We start from the raw sequence: 14205 nt of genomic DNA, 5'->3' as shown, positions 1-14205 counted from the left end.
TTAGTCGTGTGTCGTCACTACGAATGCAAGGTGCCACATTACATCTAATCATTTGACCCAATGCTGACGTAAAATATGGTGCATCTCGAACAAATTCTGTCCCTGCCTGCTCCAGTAGTCCATGTCCTTGCTATATCATGTGTTGCAAACAGATATGAAATGTCCAGAGGGAAACAGAGTGTAGCCTGGCAAGCTAATTGTTACTAAGGAAGGAAATCTAGCAAAAAAGCCTCTGATCCAGAGGACGAGTTGAATTGTAAATTTGGCAGTGCCGGCACCAGACACTCTAAGCTGGATTTGGGTCTCCATTTAAGGCCCTTGCACAAGTCTGCTCCTACATTTCATTTTGAAATAGTGACCACAAGCTCTTGAAACTGCATTAGGTGATGGTGACACAGCACCTCTTAAAATAAGGAGCCCTAACAAAGGAAGAATGCCATTGGAAAGTCAATTAGGATCCTTTTGCATGATGCATTGCTGCGCATGCGCTCTTGGTTCGACCAGACCGTAAATGAATGAATTAATAATTATGCAGCTCCTCTGGATTTCCCAGATTTTGTCGGACCAAATTAAACCAATTTTGACTCATCATTTCGAGGGAGCGTGATACTCGGTGTAACTTATCATCTGTTTGACTGCGGAGTATAGACCACGGCTGGGGGGACTACACCACTTCTGGTTTGGTTCTCTGCTAAAATAAATTTATTAATTATTTTATCTTATCGACTTCAAGTGTCGTTGAATCACATTCTGATAGTGATGGGGGGGATGAGAGATGCTGAGAAAAATGTATCTACCATTTTTACATCTGAAACTAACAACAGAGGAGCTTGTGACACAATGATCTGCATTATAATGTACTTCAGTAGAAATTTCATTTATACTACAGTACTACTGTGTTTCATCGAGTTATTTCTAGTTTTGCATGAGTAAAGGAACTATATTCTCCTTCCACTAATGCTAGCAAAACTAGTTATTCACCATTGCGTCCCATTAGTAATATGCAGTACTAGACGTGCATGTTGGAAATACCTGCATATATTTTTGAGAGTCTTCACCAACTGCATTGACTCACCAAACATTTCTTTTATATCAGAGGACATTAAAAAAAAACAATAGTACTGCCTCCTTGGACTGTGGAAGCTTGAAAAGTGAGGTTTACAGGACACCCACTCACGCTGATCAGTATTTGCTGTTTGAATCCCACCACCCACCAGGACACAAGCTGGGAGTAATTATAACTCTTCACCGCCAGCCTGAGAATCTGCTGACTGCCACTGAGACTGAAGACAAGAGGCTCAAACATCTCAGGGGAAGCTTTGAAACCTTATCACTACCCAAACTTCTGCTTAATTGAAACAGTGAAAATACATAATGTCCGATTGCCGCGCAGAGCTTCATTAACACAATAAAAAAAATATGTTGAAATGTATAGATAATCACTGTCATGTGTGAATTCTTCTGTAGAATTAGTTTAGTTTAAGTTTTGTTTTCTCCCTCAAACACTGACATTAAGTGTCCACATAATAACAGAGAAACGTAAGATTCATCTCAAGTAAGACCGTGCATTGACACACCAACTGGTCCCCTTCTGCCCCCCCCCCCCCCCCCCCCACACACACACACACACACGCACACTCAATAAGCACCACCTCTCCCTGCCTGTTTCCAACCAACTGTCCGGTACCCGGAACAACAGTTTCTGTTGTGAGAGGGACTCTGTGATTCATTTATGGTTGTTGTGATGCTATATAACATTAATAGCCCTGGACTTGATGTGCTTTTGCGTCTGTCTGCATGTGTGTATGCGTGTGTGTGTGTCTTTGCTGTTTCCATGGCAGAGTTTCACACAGCTTTTTCATTCTTGCCTCTCTTTTCTCTCCTCTTGCAACACCTCCCTGCATCACAGCTTTCAGACTCCTCCGCTCCTTGTTTCGCAGCTTTTTGATTGACATGCAGCAGCCTACTTCCCTCAACTGTGGTGCCCCCTGGTTCTCGGAGCTCTCTTCCTGTCTCTTGTTTCCATTTTTAGATGGCTCAATGATATATCTATCTACTGTCGCTCTTACTTTTTTGACAGGGCAGAGTTCCCTTTTCATTCAAACATACAAAAGCTTGCAAAATAGCCTATGTCACTTGTAGAGTGTCTGCAGTATGTTTTGTTTTTTACTTTTCTTTTGTCTTTTTTTTTTTTTTTTAGAGACAATTGGAAAGTTTTGATTGTTTGCTGTGGAGATTTTAGGTGTGTCCAAGCACTCCTGAGCCTCATCTGCCTCAGTGCAATATGACATCATTGCACCCACATACAGTAAAGCCCCGGATCAGTTCTGAAATCTAACTGCTCCTCAACCTCACTTCTATCATCCTTCTAATCCTAATCCATCTCCATGCCCAACTATGTTAGTTTTTCTTACTAATGGACAAACCAATCTCATGACCCCTTTGGAGCAGCTAACACGTTATGATGTCTTTCATGCTTTCTTATAGCAGATAGTAAATTCACCCAATGCGCTGACACGTGGGTCAAATGATCGTTATATCTGTGAGTCGGGGAGACTCCAGTTTCACTTTGGTATAAAAGAATGTAAGCTTACTTTGTACGTACGCTCGGTAGCGGACGGGCTGATTGACGCACTTCATTATTTGAGTATTTACAATATTTCTGACAGAACCTTACACAACATTTATGGACTCTGAAGCAAAGCAATGGAAGGGATTTTTTATGACTTACATGTAATTCATTTAATGTATTATTGTTATAAATCAAGATAGCTATGTATTAGTACTCCAGAGTAATGGAGGGGGGGACCACCCAAAAAATACCTAACCCTAGAATCACCCAATTAATTATTGTAAAAATCGTTTATTCAGTTCATAAAGTTGTAGCTAGTGTTTGCAACGAGTCACTATGCTTTAATGGAAATACAAGAGAAACCCTTTTTAAAGGATGATTTAAAGGAGTATGACATATAATAAATGCAAGTTAGCACATTTCAGCTTTTGCAGATGTGTTCATTTTTACAGCCGCAGGTTAACATGATATAAAATCTTGTGTCAAGACTGGCGAGACTAGTTCGATGCCATCGTTTTGAAAAAAATCATTTCAATTAAGAACTAAACTATAAGTGCCCACAACGTGACAGCTGCCAGCCAGACACTGAAAATGTGGAGGTAAACACAACTCAAATAACCCTGACTGGGTTTTTGTCCCATGAGCAGGTGCACGGATCTCTGTCAAGGCCTCCTGTTTCCCCCTGACGCCTTTGTGCTAGAAACTGTGGACTGAAGCTCAAGCTAAACCAAGCAAGCCAGCCGGAGGTTTTGACAGAGGAGTTGGGAAAAAAGACTTTTTTTTTTTTGGCGGGCAGAATAACTGAATCGAAAGTTGATTTTATATACACAAGTTTTCAGTAAAAAAACGTGTTTCCTTTGTTCTTTAAGAACAAAGAAATCAGTGCTGAGATTGAAACCGGAGTCCGTATATTAACCTGTAGGAATTTATCAGTATTATTGGTAGTTGAAAAGAATATTAAGATGGCACAGACTCCATCATTCACTGAATAGTATTCTGTTTTCTAAATATTGCCATTATTCTAAGACACACCAGTATATTTAAAGGATTTTAATCTTCTATCGAAATGTAGAATCTCTAGAATCCAGAAAACCAATTCCCGGTATCCAGTACCTTCTTCAGAAAAACTGCGCCGGTTCTACAAATATAACATTTACGGAGCGGTGAGCATTTGTTATTTGTCATATCTACCATAATTAGGTTTACTTCACACATCTTCAACACCCACTCGCTTCAACCCACCAGGCTGAGGTGGGCGGAGGAAGTGTTGATGTATTATTCATTTGTTGTCAAATGAGTGTACATTAATTCAAATCAATAAAGGTGCTGGCAAAAAAAAAACGAACATATTTAGTCAGTGCTTGTGTGCAGCCAGAGAGCTGAAGGGAAGTCAGTTATGTGGATGAAGGGGACATTTGTTACTTTTTGTAAGACACGATCAAATAACCTCCCGGATATATTGATCATGACATAAAATACTCCTACAAGCCAAGATAGACTGGTACAATTTTACATTTTTCAAATGTGTGTAATGGCCTGTTATAAAATCGATTATTTCTAATTAGAAATCTGAGTCAGCAGAAGATGGATTCATGTAGACTTTGTACCTTTAATCTTTCCAAGACTACAAACTGATAAGGACCTCTAATTGTCACTGTCGCCAACACGTACACAACGCTGATCTCTGTGTTAAAGACTAAGCATCCAAGATTTGTCTGTCTGATAAATGAAGTGCTGCTACTGTCAGCTGCCTCGTCATTTCCCTTCTAATCATTTACTGAGTGTTCCCCCGCCATGTTATTTGTCTCTCCCCTTGTTCGTCTTTGTCTGGACACCATGAAGTGTTTGCTAATTTGCATCCAAATATGGATACTCTGTATGTACAGCACAGGATTCTACGCACCTGGGGAAGTGCCGGATTAAAATGGTGGGGTTTTATTCACACTCAAAATAAGAACCATGTCAAGCCATCATGTGTGCTATGACGAGGCGCTACAGTCTAACACACTTCACCCCCCCGCCCTCTGCACTCATGACCACCCAGATTGCCCACTACGCTTGAGTCACATGGCAGCAGTAATCCTGCCTGGGTCTGAATCAGCTCCTAAACCCACAGTGCAGATTAGCACAGGAAAAGCACCAAGTAGGACTTGAAGTACCGGGGCTTTCCCTGCTCCCTGTAGCCGCAGCTGGCTTGGCTGTGGAGCCATCTGTCACAGATCCACGTTGACCCCAGTTACCGCAAAGACTCCTCGTTGGCTGGGTGATAGATAAATAGATTTGTGTTGTTGTCTGGATATTAAAAAAAAAACACCAAAAAAAACATTTTCACACATACAAATCAATTATATTACAGGATTCCAGGATTCATCATCATTTTCCAGTTTTTATTGACACTCGGAAATGTAATAATTCCCCTTGGTGTTTATTATTCGTTTAGCGTGCTGTCCTTGAGTACAGGTCGTTGGAAAGTGTGTGAAAAGTGTAAAATATTCGACTCCACATGTACCGGTATATAAATAGAATGGTCAAAATATTACTTTTTGTAATTACCTGTTTTCTCAAAATGGCTAGCACGCTAACTAGCTAGCACGCTAACGAGCCAGTGTTAGTTCCCCGGTTGTTACAACATTTACAGTAACAAGCCATTATGTTAGCAGAGTAAAGGTAATAACTACATAGATTTATGCTTGTTTGTTTTATTTACATATATCTTTTAAGCCGGACTTAACATCTGAAACATTTCCTCTACAGACAGCAAAAAAGAGAGGTGGTGGAGACACGCAGACATTTAAAAACTGTATATAATGTGAGCAAGATTTACCCGATAGTGAGAATTATTTGAACTTGTCTGGCGAGGGTTTACATGTATGGGATGTTCAATAGTCTGAAAAAGTCACGCATGTTTTTTTTAATCCAATACTGAAACTAAAAAAAAAAGAAAAGAAATAGCAACCAGTCCTTGAATGAGTTATATATTTGATTTGTTCACTCAAAAAACTGGAAGTCACTTTTTTTTCCAAAAGGTTCCACTGAATTGAATTAGCTTCGTTGAATATTAAAGCCATCAAACTACAGAAGCAAATAATTTAACTTAAAAAAAGACGTGTAAACTCACGATACATTCAAACCCACCTTGCTGAGTATAATCTTCTCTCCAGATGTCTGTGTAGGTTCTCATTCATCCAGGTCATCGTAGATCGAAGCGAAGTAAAATCTGGTCAACTGGACGTAAGTTTATCTTGAAGACGTTTCACCTCTCATCTGAGAGGCTTCTTCAGTTCTAGTGAAGAGTGTGGAAACTCCAGCTTATAAACCTATGTGGGAGTGGTCAGTGCTATTGTGGTGGAAACGACCCTCCCGAGGCTCACCTGGCCTCCCCAAACGACAGTCGTTGTGCGGTGTCAGGGAGTTTCAGGGGTGGTCGTTAGGGAGTTTCACCGACCACTCAGATGCTAATGGGCTGTGCTGGCAGCAGCCGTTCCACATGGGTCTTTCAACTGAGCTCTTTGGGGAAGCTTTGAAAGGACTTGGTTGTAAATAGGTGAAAGGAAATGTCGCAGTCCACCTCCTCTGTTCAAAGATGGTTTCTCTATCCTAACCCTAACCCTTTGAAAGGACTTGGTTGTACGGATCTCTACATAGGGGAAACCAAACAGCCCCTCAACAAGCGCATGGCCCAACATAGAAGAGCCAACGTCTATCCTGACGTGGATGGCTTCTTTAACTCCTCTTTCAAACCATCTGTCCTCTCTGTCGAGGATTTGGACATGGTCGTCCTGGAAGGAGTGGCTTTCCTCCTTGAGGTGGAGGAAAACCGCTGAGTCCTGTCCTCCAGAGTTGGCTCTTCTATGTTGGGCCATGCGCTTGTTGAGGGGCTGTTTGGTTTCCCCTATGTAGAGATCCGTACAACCAAGTCCTTTCAAAGGGTTAGGGTTAGGATAGAGAAACCATCTTTGAACAGAGGAGGTGGACTGCGACATTTCCTTTCACCTATTTACAACCAAGTCCTTTCAAAGCTTCCCCAAAGAGCTCAGTTGAAAGACCCATGTGGAACGGCTGCTGCCAGCACAGCCCATTAGCATCTGAGTGGTCGGTGAAACTCCCTAACGACCACCCCTGAAACTCCCTGACACCGCACAACGACTGTCGTTTGGGGAGGCCAGGTGAGTCTCGGGAGGGTCGTTTCCACCACAATAGCACTGACCACTCCCACATAGGTTTATAAGCTGGAGTTTCCACACTCTTCACTAGAACTGAAGAAGCCTCTCGGATGAGAGGTGAAACGTCTTCAAGATAAACTTACGTCCAGTTGACCAGATTTTACTTCGCTTCGATCTTCTCTCCAGATGGCCTCATGCCACTGCTGAGTGTCTCTCTCTCTCTCTCCCTTGCATTCGAATAAGAAAAATAATTTCCATGAACATCAAGTGTGTCTGAGAAAGCATGAACACAGTGTGTGTTTAACAAAAACCAAGTGTTTGCTACACGGCTCTCTCTGAAACTCACGACTTGCATAATAAAAGCAGAGCATCTGTCACGTCCTGTCTTGTCTTGCGCCCACCAATGTGCATATGAGTCTTTGTCCCCTTCACATGCACGGCCAGTGGTCCCATTACCTCCATCCAAACAATCAAGGCTCGAACGTCTCTGGCTCATGATAATGGGTTATATTTGTAAACTACCTTTTCACGCTCGGCTCACTGTCCTTAGAGTGACAGAGTGACTCACCTTGTTCCCTAAAGTGAGTCTCATCTGTTGTTATAGCGGGAATCATGTCATCGAATTCAAAGATTCACTGAGGTTAGGGCCGTCTTGTAGGCATATTTTAATCAATTTAACTGTATTCTCTTTGTGTGTGTGTGTGTGTGTGTGTGTGTGTGACGAATAAATATTAATTTCTCCAGCTCATAACTGTCTCCTATTCAAGGCACTCACCATTAACAAGAGAAACATTACAACTTTCATCCCCCTCTCTGTTATTGCTCGTTTTAATAGCTTTGTGATTATGCTGTCGGTAAAAATGCACTTGTCGGGAAATTTACTCATTTGCTTTTGAGATTGATGAAAAGATCACAACTGCTCCCTGTAAAATATGAAGCTACAGAAAGCAGATTGGCTCAGTTCAGTGTAAAGAAAACTAATTAAGAGGGGCTTTCATTCAAAGATTCAAATAAAATCTCTTTTCAGTACCTTTAATACTCATAAGTAACATCTCAATCATCCATCCATCCATTCATTTTCTACTGCTTATCCTGTTAAGGGTCATGGGGGGGCTAAAGCCTCTACCAGCAGCCTTCAGGCGAGAGGCGGGGTTCACCCTGGACAGGTCACCAGTCCATCACAGGACCAACACATAGAGACAGACAACCATTCACACTCACAGTCACACCTACGGTCAATTTAGAGTATCAATCAGCCTCGTCCTCTCTTGTTGTCTTTGGACTGTGGGAGGAAGCAGGAGTACCAGAGAGAACCCACACAGGAACAGGGAGAACATGGAGACTCCACACAGAAAGATCCTGTGATGGAGCCGGGGCTCGAGCCTGGAACCTTCTTGCTGTGAGGCGACAGTGCTGACCACTGCACCACCGTGCCGCCCCGATCTCAATCGCGTTTAAGTATTATAGGTATACGATAACTATAGGTAACACATCAGAAAGAAGGTTTTATGGGTTTAATTCAAATAAAATGTTGATGCATGACATCTGATCCATTATAAGAATTTCAGTGTTTGATGAAGCTTTTCAGTGTTTGAAAGCTGATAGCTGCAGCACCATAAGCTCATTTCTCCTCGGAGCTGCTTGATAGCTCAAAGCTGAACTTCCAAATGACTCTGAGGAATATTGATCAGTGTCATGAATGCAAGAGATAAATTATAATTAAAAATCAACTCCAGGAACACATCAATGATGCGTTAATCTGGGGAAAAAATACCTCATTGTAGATCCTTGTCGTGATTATTAATATTGATTAATATTATTTATGAATATTTCTATTTATTTTGGATTGACAGGAAAATCACTGTCGCAGGATTAAAATTCTTGGGGATTGCTACTACTGTGTGTCTGGACTGACCCAACCCAAGACTGACCACGCCCACTGCTGCGTAGAGATGGGCCTGGACATGATTGACACCATAACGTGAGTAGTCAGGTTACCAGGATGCTTTGCACGTGTGGTTTGAGAATTATTCATATTTACTGTCTGATAAGAAACACATAATTATAGAAAATTAAATCATTCATTATTAGAAATACATCTAAATATCCCAAAAAAACAATGTGCTTTCAAAAGAAACATTTATCCTTTATCTTATTCTAAACACTTAGTCCATGATGAGAGATTAGCCAGATTAGCAGCCTGATTAACCATGTGTGCTGTGAGTGCATTCTAACACTGAACATTTGAGAGAACAGCAACACACACACACACACACACACACACACAGTTGGCTGGGAGAGAGAAAAAAGAAGCTTCAATGTTGAAATAAAATGAGCTCCTTCTTTGGGCTCGAATGTGTTGTTTTTTTCTCTCTGCTTATCCTCCACAGTTTGAAAGAAGATGCTAAAAATACAGCTGCAGATTTAATCTTATTTCTCAACACGATGCTCAATTTTGAGTCTTACTTTGTATATGTTGGTATGCTGGAGCACTATGGAATTGTGTTTTTATTTACAAAGAACACCTGTGGTTGTGCTAATCTGAGTTTAAGATGAGCGGCAGCTCAGTTTGAATTAACATTGACGAGGAGTTCAGCGTTCTGCTTAATGGAAGAGATGGAGATATAGATTTATAAGACCTTCAACCGCTCTCTGTCATTCAGTGTGTTCTTCTCCTGCAGGTCAGTCGCAGAGGCCACGGAAGTCAACCTGAACATGCGCGTGGGCTTGCATACGGGTCGGGTGCTGTGTGGAGTGCTGGGCCTCAGGAAATGGCAATATGATGTGTGGTCAAATGATGTGACCCTGGCCAATGTGATGGAGGCTGGAGGACTACCAGGGTCAGTACTGGACATGGGAATTCTAGCCTCAGCAACCACAGACAACCATTGCTACTTTCCTATAGTGGCATGCTGGAATACACTCTATTATGTATTGTACTGTGTTTTATAATATAGGGTTTTCTGTAAGTGTGCCTTTTAGATGAGATTCGATTCAACCAGAGTGCAACAGAGTAGAGTGATGATAAGTGCTGAGTGTACAGGTTATATGCAGATTAATAATATTGTATATTAAGGGAGTAGGTAGAAAATAAGTTATCCAGTAAACACATACTGTGTATATATGTACATAGGAATCTGCAGGAGAATTTATGTAGAAATGGATGTGTGAGGAAAAATGTAAGATGAACATTAACCTGAATTTCCCCTCAACAGATAAATACCTGAAGCAATGCAACACTTTGAATAAATGAATCCACAGCTGGTGGCTATAGCCACATTCCCTCTTCCCAAAAAGCTTGCTAACACCTGCTAACATCTGGATTTTTCTACAGTGGGAAAGGTTTGAACATCGGCATTCACTCTCAGGTTCAATCTCTGCTCCAGTCAGCACCAAGGCAAACACAGAACCTGCAGAAATGCAGACATTTACGTGCAACAAGCGGTCGAGGCTCCATATCAACAACAATATGGCATCAATGGAAGTCTGCTGCCTCCGTCAACAAATTTGGTGACTTTGTCATCTCAGCCATGATTTCAACCCGTCTGTGTTTAAGCAGTGGTGCGTTCAGCTGGTGCTGAGTTTGAAAGGCAAAGTAGAGCAAAAGATGTAACTAGCAATCATGGAACATGGTCACGGTCCTCCATGCTGCTTCCTGCTACTATTTCTGACGCGTGTGCCAGAAAAAAACAAACAGAAAGTCAACTCTTCTACAAGCATTGGTAAAGGACTCCATCACTGGAGTATGTGTTACGTGAGACCTGTTTTATGCTGAATTGTCTTGGCTCTGTCTCCCTCTATGCCACAGAAAAGTCCACATCACCAGATCTACTCTGGAGTGCCTAAACGGAGACTATGAGGTGGAGCCTGGGAACGGACATGAAAGGAATGCCTTCCTCCAAAAACACGAAATTGAAACTTTCTTTATAGTGCCATCTCACCGACGGAAGGTAGTTCTCTGCAGAATAATCCACATTCAGTATAACATCTACTGTATTTATCCATTTCTTAATAAAATGAATGAAAAGAAAATCCCTAATATGTCCTGAAGTGAACCATTCGATACCTAGAAGGCATTTGGAAGTATGTTAATCCATATTATATGGAAAGTCAGGCTGGACTACATTGAAAAGGCAGCTTTATCTTGACAAGCCTTTACTCCTGTGCCAAGATCCACAGAAAGAAAACAAAATCATCCTTCCAGTGGAAAGATAGTGTTGACTAAAGCATGATATGGTGGCGCTCTCTCATGTTTGTTATTGAGATGATCTCACTTCCAGGCTGTAATGGATTGGACTGGGGCTCAAAAGAGAGAGAAAAAACAGCCCGTGGCATCTATCATCTTAAATTTGCACAGTTCAACAAGCACACAGACGTGTGTGGTAGTGGATACACACAACCAGGCCCAACAGATGCAGCTGGAGAGGGAATTTCAGTCTTGTTTCTGTTTGACTCCATTAGGACCCTTCTCTCCTCTTCTCCTCTCTTCTCTCCTCTCCTCTCCTCTTCTCTTCTTCTCTAGGTTACTGACATGGTCCGTCATGTGACCCTGTAACCGCACTTGCGTATATGTTTCTTTGATGAGCGGCAGACTTTGCTAATCCTCTTAATAAAGCTGATGGTTAGGCTTCATCAAAGACATGGCTCGGAGGAAGAGCTGTGTTTGGTACTCACTCTGCTATAGTGCCTTTAATTACACCTGCACAGGGAACATCTAGCCAACGTTGGATATGGAACATATCTATTATTACAGATGACACACCTTCTTCATCTTTATCGCTCCTCTGAAATAGCTTCATGAGAGAGAAACGAGGGCTGTGAAGTCCTAAAAGTAAAACCACCTATGGGATTGACCTCAGTTTAACCACTTTCTTGTTCTTAGCCTGATAATGATTGCATGCATTTGTGTGTGTGTGTGTGTGTGTGTGTGTGTGTGTGCATGAGTATGTGTGTGTACATGCATACACACCCTTACACAATCTATATTCCTCTGTGCGCAATCATGACTTAATCCTTGTTCCCATTTCTTATCTGGTGACAGATATTCCCAGGATTGATTCTTTCGGATATAAAGCCCGCCAAAAAGATGAAGTTCAAAACTGTGTGCTACTTACTAGTGCAGCTTATGCACTGCAGGAAGATGTTCAAGGCTGAGATTCCCTTCTCCAATGTCATGAACTGCGAGGACGGTGATAAGGTATCAACTCTCAGTGTTTGTGTTGTTGTTTCTGTGTTTGTTCGTGCTGTTGATCATTGAAAAGATCAGTCTTTCAAGTTTGTATTTGTAAAAAAAAACCCCAAAACAACACATTTAGTTTGATCTTGTTTGACTCTATCGTCTAATATCTTGAAGGCCAATCTTCCCTGTACTTAATCGTATTGCACAGTGCATGCGCAACGTTTACCCAGCTCAGGTTAAAGTGTGTGTGTGTGTGTGTGTGTGTGGGGGGGGGGGGGGGGGTATCACATAATGTTGGCAAAAGCAGGAGAGGAACAAGTATGTAGTGCAGCAGAGAACAATGTTTGCTTTGCGCTTCACAGTCAGGAATTTTCAGAATAAGGCTCCCAAAGCCATTTCTGAAAAAGCCATGCTAATAACTAATTGCTTTTATTTTGAAGCAATGTCACATCACTGGGACCTGTTTTTAATAGGATCCCCCCCCCCCCACCCCAAAAAAAAGCAAACTCTTCAAACAAAGACATTATCTATTATTTACTATCTATTCTAGAACAGACACACACCAATAGGTAACATTGCACATTTAATACCAGTGTAGCATTTCCATCCCAAAGGTTCACAAGGATACCGTCCGCACACAAAACTGAATACAATTTGTTTGTGTGATGGTATTACTTGTCACAGGTAATGCATCATGACTCAGCTGGTATGAACCATCCATGAACTGGGTTTTGAAAATGTTACTCTTTTTTCTTTAAAAAAAATTCTGAACAGGATCTCCTCCCAGTTGTACATTCTGCTATTCCAGTATGACAGATATCTTCATATGAGGTGGGATTGTCCTGTAGTCCAGACTGCTTAGGGCGTCTAAAAGCCTCTTCGCAATCGTTGCACATATTTTACGTTTGTTTGCCTTTGCTACTACGTTTAAATCTGAGTCTTAGTTCGTCAAACAGATGGAAGGAATACAACAAAAGCTTTCAGAGCTCTATTAAAATATCCGGTTGTACTCATTCAGTGTCTTTTTTTAAAATGCGGATCATGCAGAAAAGGGTGGGGTGGGCATACGTGGGTGTTTACGGCAATGGAGGAGTTCAAGCGGTGGGTGGGAAGAGTTGATGGTGTCTGACAATTACTTCTCCCCTTTTGCTGTAGAAGGGAATGATAGATAAAGAAAAGCTTGGTCACCAAAAAGGAGAAAATAATTCAGGGACTCATTACGATTCAACCTTGCATTTGTTGGACACAGTCTGTAAAATATGACGTGGCTTTCAAAGGATGTCGTTCGTAACGTGTGAAGATAAGGAGAGAGGGTGAGATGGTCACGGAGTTCATGATCCTGTCAGCCGTAATGGCCTCCACATATCGCTGCTGCCAGACACCAACATACCAATTTCCCCTCGTGTTCTGTCAGTGACACCAGCGAGCTGGCTAAATGTCAAAGAGCGTATTTGACCTCATGTTCTTGAGAAGAAATCCTGTGATCTGGTAGCTGCAAAAGTCTTACATCAGCTGTTTTAATCCTGACGTGCAGGTGTGTGTGTGTGTGTGTGTGTGTGTGTGTGTGTGTGTGTGTGTGTGTGTGTGTGTGTGTGTGTGTTTGTATTATGTAGACTTTTTGGCAATAAAGAAATAGTTCCCACAAGCTTAATCATTAAGTTTAGGACTTGGTTTAAGGATATAGCGAGGTTTGGAGGCAAGAGTTGTTTAGGCATGACATGAGATCTGAGGGTCTGACTAAGCGTGTCTGACTCAGCATTATTGTTCCGTTGCCCTCGGTAGCTGCATCTATTAAACATTAACCTCACACAGCATGATTGCGCCTCCTCTTATGTCTTCATTACTACTAATGACAACCTCCTGACAGCGCAGATGAAAGGTATCTCACTGTAAAACAGACAGAAGGTGAAGCGATACACACTCACACACCGTCGTCCGCTGACTTGTCGTTTCACATTCAGACCACGTGCCCCTGAACTGTGTGAAATGACATATGCATTCAAGGCACGGAGAAGAGCAATATGAGGGACACAGGAGGAATGAATAGGATTTTTGGTGCAGCAGACTTGGCTGTCTGATGAGTATGAAATCTGAGGGAAAGCACAAGGAAAGAAAGTGAGGGCAAAAAAAAAGATAGAAAGACAGGAAGAACACATGAGAGTAGAAAGACAGAAAGAAAGAAAGAAAGAACAAATAATGGAAGCTCATCTCTGTGATAAAAAGAAAATCTATAGGATAGAAATTTAGTTTTTATCATAGAAATATTCCAAAGGTGAGGAAGGGGGGGGGGG

General features: G+C 41.7%; 1 protein-coding gene across 1 annotated transcript in view; it reads left to right on the top strand.

Moving 5' to 3' along the window:
- The window catches only part of LOC147261636 (adenylate cyclase type 1-like), a 39858-nt gene that overhangs the window by 16309 nt on the left and 9344 nt on the right, over positions 1-14205 (top strand). The window contains exons 5-8 of the mRNA XM_086203754.1: positions 8589-8716; positions 9417-9575; positions 10544-10685; positions 11777-11932. Coding sequence (XP_086059880.1) covers positions 8589-8716; positions 9417-9575; positions 10544-10685; positions 11777-11932 — 585 coding nt within the window. The remainder of the gene's footprint in view (positions 1-8588; positions 8717-9416; positions 9576-10543; positions 10686-11776; positions 11933-14205) is intronic.

Source organism: Aulostomus chinensis, chromosome 5 (genome assembly GCF_037954235.1).
Source record: "Aulostomus chinensis isolate RoL2024-O1b breed Wild chromosome 5, RoL_Achi_v1.0, whole genome shotgun sequence".
In the NCBI taxonomy this organism is placed as follows: domain Eukaryota; kingdom Metazoa; phylum Chordata; class Actinopteri; order Syngnathiformes; family Aulostomidae; genus Aulostomus; species Aulostomus chinensis.
Note: the sequence above shows the minus strand (reverse complement) of the source record. Positions and strands in the feature narration are given on the sequence as shown.